Below are 10,665 nucleotides of genomic sequence, written 5' to 3'. Positions count from 1 at the left end.
TGCTCCTAATAACCTTCTCATCCTTGATATGATATCCTTTATACAGTCTTAGGAACAAATTAACTGATGGTCTATACACAGTACGTATACAAGGCTTTGTAGTTTTTTCCTCTTTACATATTTTTACAACTCATCCAAAAGCCCTAGCTCTATTCCAAATCTGACAGTACAGTTAGAAATTGAGACCTCTCTTTAAATTGTGCTAAGATTTTTTTTTCCTTAGATTCCACCCTAAAGGAACTAAACCAAGGACAGGGTCACTGCAGAAGCTCTCCTTGCATGAAAGAACCGTAACTAGTCCCTGTGGTTCCTTTCTCATCTAAATCCAACGTTTTTGCAGACTGTCCGGGTTGGACAACATTCCTTGTTGCTACCAAAAGTAAATCTGCTATGTGACATTTCTTTATGAAATTCAGACGTAAGGAGGATTTAAAAAAAAATAAATCCCTAATGTCAAAAAGGTTCAAAGGTAAATGCAGTAATAAATAGGCAGCTTTTTAGAAAACATATGCCCAAAAGGTAGTAAAAGACAAAGGAAAAATTAAAAGATCCATTGGAATCCCCACCTGCTTTCTCACCACACTTTTTTCCTGTTAGTAAATCTGTGATCTTGTCTTTTGCTCTCGTCCTCTCCCGTTATCTTTCACTCACTTCAGCAGTGTCTTTCACTCACTTTTTTTCCTCCACGTCTCTTGCCTACGCACTTGTCTGCTCCATCACATCTCCTCACGTACCACCTCTTCCTCCCTCCCTGGTTTGCTCCCTTGACAAGGTGAGCACAGTGTCCTACCAACACCTCTGTCTTCTCCCACCGCTCCACACCAGCCTCTGAAGTCCCTGTTCGGAGTTCACACCAGCCAGACCACTCCTCTTAGTTACGCTGCCCCTTCCGTACCCCACTGAAATGGTTCTGACTGAAGTTTCTGAAGATCTATGGTGACCAGATTGTGGGTTTTATCCTCCACCCTCATCCTGGTGTTTAACTTGTTTGCTGTATGCATACGAGATTAAAGGTTTTATATTTAGCTTGTAAACTCAATAATTGGGATTATCTTTGTTGTATCTGAGCAAGACACATGGTGATCTGGGTGGTGCTGCAATACGATATTTGTTTGCAATGTTGTGGGGTTTTGTTTGTTTTTTTAAATATTTTTACTTAAATTCTTATTGCTGGGAGTAGCTGGTAGTAGTCCTTCCTTTAAAGAATACAAAATAAATTCAGAGCTGAAAATTTGTTCATTTTGAGTATTTATCTAGCTGATCTCTTTTAAAGGCACACTTGTTTTAAAAGACACTAAAATCTTGAAAATGAGATTTGGATAAAATGCTGCAACTAAAATTACCGTGTCGAAGCATGTCAGCAGATGGAAGGCTTCCATTATTAGTGTAAGGTGTTCGGTCAGTGTGGTGGCTGAACGAACCTGAAGGCGGAAATACTGCGCTACGTGTTATCAGAACTGCATCAGCAATTTTAAATGTTCTTTTTCTAGATGAGAGTCTAGAAGGCTCATGGCTGAACAGGAATGAGAACTTACATACTCCAGGGACACTGCAAGCACCACAGCTCACCTCAACTGTCTTGAGAGAGAACACGAGACAAATGGGAGAGCAGATCCAGGAGCACGAGTCAGAGCAGGGATCTGAACAAGACTTTTTACACAAGTAAGTGCTGGAATTTCAGTATCAAGTACAGTGAGCCAGGGAAAGTTGTCCATTATTTATAGAGATAGTCTGTGATTCTATATATGCAGTGTTTATTTGCAAAACCAGCTGGAAATGTCTTGGCTGGAGCTCAGTAATACTTGATTATTTTCAGTTTCCATGAAAAACACATTGTAATGAAATCATAGTAGAAATTCCTTATGTTAAAATTATCTCATAGTATAACTATGTGATTATGGTTAAATCATCCCAGTGTTTGTGCCTCCAGGTTGAACTGTTTGTCTAAGAGACATGTTAAATGTTCTCTTTTTTTTCCCCTCAGCCCTGTGTCATGGTGCAGACAAGATTCTCCAGACATCCTAACTGCTCTCTTGTAAATTATCTTTTCAATCCAATTCTAGCTGCTGAGCTAGTAATTCCTGTTTCTGGGGTAATTGCCTGCAGGCAATTTTATTTTGCCCTAAATTATACATACTTTTTGTCACTCAACTCCCACTTTATCACGTCCATTTAGAGGGGGTTATTATCTGTCAGTTCTTTATTTAAGAATAGAGAAGTCTTCAGAGAATGCTATTATGTGCTATTTCTATTAATTTGAAGATACAGACTAACAATATCTGGTTTTGGAGACCATTTCTTTAACTTTTATAGTCAAAGGTACTGATCTGATTTATCTGTATAAAAAAGACAAACTGTGCTGGCTAGATGAACTGGGTTTCTACCAGTGTGATATAGTATAAAATAACCAGATTATGCCTCTAGGTTTTCCTCCAGCTTTTGTCCCTCATATTTTTCTTGACACACACTCCCCAACTTCCCAGTTCTTCCTGAGCATGCACTCACCTTGCTTATTCCTAGACTTTACTGCTTCATCCTGCATTCTTTAATCAGTATTTTCGAAATAGAAATAATTAATAATGGTCATTCTGCCTGGGAAGGTAGAATGATCTCCAGCCTGGGCTTGGGTGTTCCCAGCCTGTGCTTCTCTGCAAGTGGGGATGGCCGGCGTGTGGACGGGAGAACACAAGGCAAGGCCGGGTGTGGATTTCCTCACCTGCATGGGTCCGACTGGCAAGTAATCCCAGCTGGCCAGCGAGAAAGTACAGCCGAGGAAGCGCCCCTGCTCACACCAGTCCCAGAGTATCTGTTCACCTTAATCTCACGGCGTGAGAGGTCTGGGTGCAAGTCTCTTGCTTGCCTTTCTGAGGTCAAGGATTTGCCTCCCATCTCCTGCCTCTGCAGATGTTGCCATAACTTCTAGATTGAACAGAAGATGTTGTGGCTCTCAGTTTCTCCTAAATTTTTTCTACTCTGCAGTAAAAACAAAACAAAGGAAATTGCTGAAGCAGAACTGTCTGTCTGATCTCACCTATCAGTAAGCTAAATCGCTCTGTGAACATTTAGTTAGTTGTGGGCAGTGGGATGGCTTCTTGTCCCTGTGTTTTACCCCTGAGCCTGATGAGCAGGCACTGCCTTCACAGGATCACGGAATGTCAGGGATTGGAAGGGACCTCAAAAGATCATCTAGTCCAACCCACTGCCAGAGCAGAGAGAGACTCCACAACCTCCCTGGGCAGCCTGTGCCAGGGCTCTGGCACCCTCACAGTGAAAAAGTTTTTCCTAATGTTTCTGTGGAACCTCCTATGTTCCAGCTTGTACCCATTGCCCCTTGTCCTGTCATTGGAGATCACCGAGAAGAGCCTGGCTCCGTCCTCCTGACACTCCCCCTTGACATATTTATAAACATTTATGAGGTCACCCCTCAGCCTCCTCTTCTCCAAGGTAAAGAGACCCAGCTCCTTCAGCCTTTCCTCTTAAGAGAGATGCCTTAAGCTGCGGGAGAACCTTCCCCTCTCCAGGGGGGGAAAGCTGAACACGTCTCTTCGTGCTGGGCTTCAGCCTCTGGGTCTCCTACGTCAGATGAATGCTGCTGGCAACAAACAGTTGAGCAAAGGCAGAGAGCATCACTCTCCTCTGCTGCTTTCCAAGAGTTGGATTCCACAAGACACACAGTGTGAAGGGACAGTGCAGGGTCCGTTCCTCTCTGCCTGGAAGTCAGCTGCCACACACATTGCCTACGGCTCAGCTTAGGAGAGCTAAAGCATAAAATAAACACAGCGCAGTCAGTCAGGGAACTGACAGGGTTAATCATGTCCAGAAGAGTATTTTCTTCCAGGTTGTTTTCCCACAGGTTATCCCAGTTTATTATGTCAATCTTACTAGGGTACAAGGCTGCGTAACAGCAGGAAACCTGGTGTTGCTCTTGAAGAGCTGCACTCATTTGCTGCTCTTTCCTTATGCTGCAATACACGAATCGTATCAAACGCATTGCTGTCTACTGCTGGATTTAGATGGTACTAAAAATACAGCTGTCGAGGTATTTACAGGTGGGTAAGTTACGGGACACCTAGGTTGGTCAGGGTATATATTTAAAAGTAATTTTTTTTTCACATTGTGTGACTTTTTGTCTTAAAATATGTGTCAGTTATTAATTTGGATCTATTCTTGTTAATATTTTGCCTGATCTGAGACGATGAAGTAGGGTTTAATAAAATGAATTTTAGAAGTGCTCCCACTTCAGGTGAATGTCACACTAATGAATAATGCTGTTGTTTTATGCAGCTGTTTTTATTACAACAAGTAATGGAGTTTTTTTGTGCACATACAGTGAGAGGAGACAAGTTGTGGAAGGGAATCCGGAAGACTTGCCCAATGATGGATGTGATTTAAATATCTTAATCTGAAGCATGGCCAGACACAAAACTTGAGGAGATAGATATTGTCTAAAAATAGCCAACTCAGAATTGTTAGTGTTCTCAGTCATAATGCTGCTTTGTGTTTGTTAGTCCCCAGATGCAGATATCTTGGTTGGGCCAACAGAAGCTAGAAGATTTAAATCGGAAGGACAGGACAGGAATGAACTACATGAAAGGGAGAACTGGTGTAAGGCATGCAGTGTAAGTGTTCAGAGCATCCTCATCTCCAGATCAGAACCATTTCAGATGACAGTGCCACGTTTTACCTGACCTTTTCTGGATTGTTGCCAGTAATTTCTGTTAATGAAGGCGGAGTAACAGCTTTGTGTTGTTGGAGTGGGTGCTGGCCCCTGTTCTGCCCAGTGTTCCGCATCCAGCCGTGACGACAAGCAAGTGCCTGGTGAACAGGGCTGACAGACGTGGCACAATTTCCTGTTGTTCTCTCCCAGCCTTCAGCTGTTTCCATTTCAGGGGGTTTCCATGATTTGTCTGTTTAGTAATTCCCCATGAACTCTTCCAAGTCATTGTCCCGCCTTCCTGTGAACCCATTTGTGCTTCTTTCATCCACATCACCTTTTGCCAAGGCATCCCGCTGGTCAGAAAATGGACGCTGAAGCGCTCTGTTGTAGAAGGTGCTCCACGCTCTGGTGCTGACCCAGCCAAGTCCTTCGGCACATCTTTAAGGATGAGGGCCAGAGTCTCTGGTGAGATCAGGTCCTTACAGTGTTAAAAATTGGTCTCTGCCGGATCCCTGGGATTTACCACTGAGCCTGGCAAACAGCCTGACTCCTTTTTGGAAAAGGGCAAGCAAACACAGTGAGGTTATTGCCCTTTTCTTGTTAGAAACAGATTTAATTACTGTTTATAATGATATTACATGGGACTTCCTGCTTTAGCCTCTGCAAGTGCAAGATTTGTTTTTTATGTGAGATTTTTCTTCCAGTTAATATTACAGAAAACATGCTGGCTTTATTCTCAGCATAAGGTTTTATGTGAAGGCATTAAGGGATAGGGTTTGTGCATTCTTATTAATGGGGAAGATCATGGTTGGGAAATCTAAATGCCTGGAAGTGACTTTTTGTTTCTCTTCATTTAATCAGACGAGGTCTAATGGAAGATGATGCTGAGCCCATCTTTGAAGATGTAATGATGTCCTCAAGAGGTCAGCTAGAGGATATGAATGAAGAATTTGAGGACACAATGGTCATTGATCTGGTCAGTAAATCTTACTAATGGCAAGTTTAAAATAGATGAAAAGATAACAGGAGTTTCAGAAGCATAATCTCCAAAATTTTGGGCCTGATTTTCTGTTGTCTGACCATTAAAGAGCAAAAATGGTCCAAATGCACCCTAGAACCTGCAACTATAAACTTGGGCCCAACGGATTTTTTTCAAAGAATCACTGGGCGTGTTGCTTGCTCTTCCTTCTAATGTTCAGTAACAAGTGCCTGAAGCACCATCACGCACCTGGGACCTGTCAGCTTGTGCGAATGAGGGTACGATTTACAGCGTGTCAGGTGTACCTGTGTAGCCCTCTTAGACGAGCGCGGCACACAGAGCTGGGGCGACTTGCCACACAGCCAGCCCAGGGCAGGGGGAGTGCTGGGGGGTAGCAGGGAGACTGGCTCACCCCATCTGACTGGGTATGACGTGAAGCTGCCAGCTCAGCCTCAGGAAGTACCAGTTGGGCTCTATAAAGCAAGTAACGATGTTTGACTCCAGTTTTTAGTTGACATTATGAAGAGTTTGGAAAGAGTATCACCTAAGAGTATTGTGGGTGGTGCTGCCTTCCCTGTGCTGTTGTCACAGGCATCACTAACTCTTTTCTGGCACAGCTCTTTATGCAGCCACACTGCAGTCAAACTGATACAGCCAAGCTGTTTTTCTTTTCCTGAGCCCTGGTATGTCTGATTTCTGGGAGGGGGAACCTTAATCAAGGTCTGGTTAGTTTACAGCCATACACAGAGTTGTGCTGGCACAGCTGAAGGCAGAGCGGGCAGCCGTGGGTGGGCACCAGGCGATACCTTACGCTGGAATTCCTCCCAGACAGGTCCTGTCGTCAGCTGGGAACATCAGGTCCTTTCATGCAGGCAGGATTTCCTCTGTAGAGGTTATAACCTCTCTCTTTAGAATGGATACTTTCCTTGTAACATAGGAAAAAGCATCAGTTTGCATTACGCTCTTCACCATTTTTAATATTTATCTGTTTCCCCTTTCGTATCCAAACAATAAGGCATAGGTTACTTTAGGACTGGGCTATATTGTCTTGGAAAGAAAATTTAGGCAATAATTCAGTTGCTGCTAGGTACTGAGGTTATTACTAGCATTCAAATTATCTTTAAGTAAAATTTCTCTTCTACTGGTAATCCAAAGCAAGGAAATGAAGGAATTGATCAAGCCAGTGAAGCTCACATTTATGTTCCTGGGGTAGGACGACGCAAAAGGTTTAATCCTCAGAAATATTAAAAAATCTTAAGTACCTTTTTTTTTCTAAATCCATTTTCTGACCATGTCAGAGCTGAAGTTTCACCGTAAACTTAAAAGCATAAAGTCAGTTAAAAGACAGTTGTTATGCAGTCTGGCTTACAGTCCTAATGCAAGAACATTGTTAAGTCAGCAAGAGCCTTAAGCAAGTCCTTAGCTGTGAGCACAGACTCACAATTAGTTTAGAATCCATCAGCTTTTACCCATCCCTTAAACACAGCGTGAATTTAAGAAGTACTCTCCTAGGTCAGGGTCTGCATTTGTATCAGAGCTTTTATGACAATCCGTGCCCGTGGCTTTGTGAAGGCGTGGGGGACACGCGAGCAGCCGTCTGCAGTAGAGCCACGCGAACACTTCGTGCCTGGGTCACTGCTGGCATGTTCTGAAACGGGTGACTCCTCTTTTTAGCCGCCTTCAAGGAACCGGCGAGAACGGGCTGAGCTGAGGCCGGACTTCTTTGACTCCGCAGCTATCATCGAGGATGATTCAGTAAGGACGATTCAGTATCGTTTGCCATTTATCTGAGGTTCTTCTTGATTATCGTTGCACTTCATTAATTATTGTCTTCTAAATCATTTTTCTAGGGATTTGGAATGCCTATGTTCTGAAGTCTGGTGAAGACATTTTACAAATTTGGAACTCTATTGTTTAGAGCTAGAGGCCTATATACTGTGATAGCTTGTATGAAAACCACATTTTTGATGTGATACGGTTTGATTTTTAACCAAATGATTGAGGTCAATCCCTTTTTGTAGTGACAGAAGGAAGAGGAACTTCTTAATGACACAAAGGAATGTTGGCCAATCCAGTCACCTCAGAAGGGCTGACCTAAAATATCATTTGTAACCCTGTTCTTGACTGTCCTAATACAGATCTTTTGTTTTTCCTGAATGAGGAGGTTTTAAATTGTTAAGACAGCTGTCAAAATAAACACTGTTCTACGTATGTTTTCTGAAAACAACATTGAGTGAAAACAGAACTTTTTAACTTTATTTTTCTGCTGTACAATTTAAAACAGTTTTAACATTTGCCTTTTTATGTTTTAAAAGCTAGCCATTTTTATTAAACCTATGCCTATCAGCCATTGACTAGCAATGACACTATAAGCAGGTCATTCTGGCTACAGAAAAGTGTTTTTGAACACACTGGATTTGATTAACATTATGGTACGCTTATATCCTCTCATAGGCATTGAGAAGAACACTCTTATAGAAGAGGTTAGAATTCTAATGACGTGCATCTCTGCCAAAAAATTTCAGATTCTGATATGATAAACCCAGATTTTATACTCTTGAGAAGATTTATTTTTATTTATAATGGGACATAAAGTAAAAGATGTCCATGAAGCCACTTTTCCAACAGATGCTGTGTAACATTCATTTTATATAGCACATGGGGACACAAAAACAGTAAATTTTCTATTGGTACTTGCTCTGTGCATTTTTAGCAACTTATACCAGCAAATAAAGTATTCTCAGTAAAACACACAAATGGTTCTCAAGTAATCACTTTGCTGTTTTTACTACCTACTTCAAGCCCTGCCAACCCAAGGTACATAAACAGCAACTTTCCTATTGAAAAAAAAATAAAATATTCAAGGGTGGGGGAAAGGAAACACTTTAGCATACTAAAAGCGATTTTAACTGTACCATAAAAAAAGTCTACTTTCCATGCCGCAAATACCCTTTTGCGCTATTTTTGTAAATTAATTTTGCCAGTTAGAAGTACTGTATGTGCTGCATAGAAATTTGTGCTTAGATGGTGAAGTTCTTAAGCTTACAATGGAATACAGCTACATTTTCAGTGTTAACTGTGCATATTAAGAGTAATTCTTTGGGAAAAAAAAAATATGATTTTTCAAAAAAGTTAAAAACATCAAAAAAACCCCAAAAACCCCAAACATTCTCAGCTAATTCATTGTAATAAGAGATTTTTCAATGTCTTCAATAATTTGGAATTTCATTACACTTCGATTTTATGACTCTGCCTAGTAGCTGCTACTTAGTTACAACTGGCCTGATACCAGAGGTGCTGGCCATCCACAACTTGCACTGACTCTACTATCTCTAAGAATGAGCCCAAAAATGTTAATCTTCCTTTCTGCATTCTAATATTAGCATCTGAGATACAAAGCAGATTGACCCACTTGGAGCACAGCAGTTCCAGAGGTGCTTTTTTTAGCAACTACAAAATAGTCATGGAGCTTCTTTCTGTTACGAGCTTATTGAAAAACAAAACAACATTCATGCCCAGCGCTTGCTTGCTGGGAAGGAAAATAATTTAATTTTTAAAACAAACGAGCATTTCACTCAGCTGAGGTTTGTTTCTTACGTGCGGTTCTCAGACACGGTTGCCAAAAATGTTTGACTAGGTAATTCAGCCATTCCTCAGGTGTCAGTTGGGTGACATATAAAACCTGAGAAGCAGCTGGAATTTTGTAAAGTAACGTTACCTCTGTTTCTCCTCTGTCCACCCCAGAAGTAATGCGGGTGGGCAGGAATGGCTGCATTAAATTGTCATCACAATAATTCTGTGAGCATAGTAGCATAACAAATGCTGCCTGGTTTGAGTCATAGTCTCAGACGAACCTTGTGCTTCACAGTCCTCTGTGTGGAAAACTGATTCCTAATTTAACATAGTAGAATTCTGTATAACAAACATTTATTATCACGGTACCTGCAATGGGTTTCCAGTTCAGTTTGCAGTCAATAGGTTTTTGTATTATGAGTGTCTCCTTGATTGGTTTTGCTAGTAATTCTGTAAATTGTACATTTACAATATGAGGTTTTTTTTTTCCTTTTGTACAATTTAAAACTGATGCTTCACCTTTCATTTAATAAACTATTCAAAATCATGAGTATGATGAGCACCCTCTTCACTATAACTTTCTTTTAAATGCTCGTTTGGACCATCACATCCTGTCATTCCATTTATTAGTAGCCAGAGGCAATACTGGAAGGTAGTTCTCAAGCAGCCCGGGCTTCACAGCCAGACTCCCCACAGCTCCCTTACCCATTCAGCCTCAGAGCAAAGGAAAACTGTGGCTGGTCTGTTCTTAACCCTCCACTGTGCTGTATTTTTTTGGTTTTGGTTGATCTGGGTGATTGTGAGATTGCTGGAAATATGGTAAATCATCACAGAGGTTGGGAGAGATGCATTAGTACTTCTAATTGTTTGAACTGCCACCAATTTTGAGTAAAATTTCTCTCTCCTGCCCTGTACATCTGGAGTGAATTGGACCACGTGGGAAAAAATGGAAGTGGTCGTGGCTTGGAATGTCTAAACACCCAGCCAGGCTAAATGAAGTTTTACAGATTCCTGAAACGAAATGTCCTCTGGTTATTCCCCTGTCTCAGAGAGAAGGGTGTTATTTCTGTCCAAACCCATTGAATGATTTCATCTCTGTAGTGCTAAAGAAAACTGATTTATTTATCATCTGGCCCAATTCCTAAAGAAAAGTCATCTGAGTCAGAGAAAGTAACAAGATGCAGCAGGTGAGGAACTGGGACAGGCTTCAAAGCCTGAACTGCACTCTAGGACTACTCCTGAGACACAGCCTGTGAATGCTGAGTCTCCAACCACTTGTAACACACATCTGATACACTCCTGATACTCTGTGGAACAGGGTAAGTAACTTGTCATGCTTCAAAGTTCAAGGGCTGCTCTCTGTTGAGAGGATTGTGTTTTACATCTCTTGTTTCTGTAGGTGACTGGAATTCAAGAGAATCTGGTGTCGTGCGGCCAGAGCAGCTTGCCAGTGAGT

The 10,665-nt window shown here is 41.6% G+C and overlaps 1 protein-coding gene across 1 annotated transcript; it reads left to right on the top strand.

Moving 5' to 3' along the window:
- Window positions 1-1,590: 1,590 nt before the first annotated feature.
- STAG1 (stromal antigen 1) lies at window positions 1,591-9,082 on the top strand. The gene is made up of 5 exons (XM_009875900.1): window positions 1,591-1,662; window positions 4,509-4,619; window positions 5,519-5,633; window positions 7,311-7,391; window positions 7,487-9,082. The coding sequence occupies exons 1-5, from the start codon at window positions 1,601-1,603 to the stop codon at window positions 7,508-7,510; spliced, it is 393 nt and encodes a 130-aa protein (XP_009874202.1). The 5' UTR covers window positions 1,591-1,600; the 3' UTR covers window positions 7,511-9,082.
- Window positions 9,083-10,665: the final 1,583 nt, after the last annotated feature.

Source organism: Apaloderma vittatum, unplaced genomic scaffold (genome assembly GCF_000703405.1).
Source record: "Apaloderma vittatum isolate BGI_N311 unplaced genomic scaffold, ASM70340v1 scaffold24440, whole genome shotgun sequence".
Taxonomy (NCBI): domain Eukaryota; kingdom Metazoa; phylum Chordata; class Aves; order Trogoniformes; family Trogonidae; genus Apaloderma; species Apaloderma vittatum.
This window is presented reverse-complemented; position numbering and strand designations above follow the sequence as displayed.

Coding starts and splice junctions, on each gene's coding strand:
- STAG1 (XM_009875900.1), top strand. CDS start 1,601: ATGGGAGAGCAGATCCAGGAGCACGAGTCAGAGCAGGGATCTGAACAA. Junction 1,663..4,508: donor GAACAAGACTTTTTACACAA/GTAAGTGCTGGA, acceptor TGTGTTTGTTAG/TCCCCAGATGCAGATATCTT. Junction 5,634..7,310: donor ACACAATGGTCATTGATCTG/GTCAGTAAATCT, acceptor TCCTCTTTTTAG/CCGCCTTCAAGGAACCGGCG.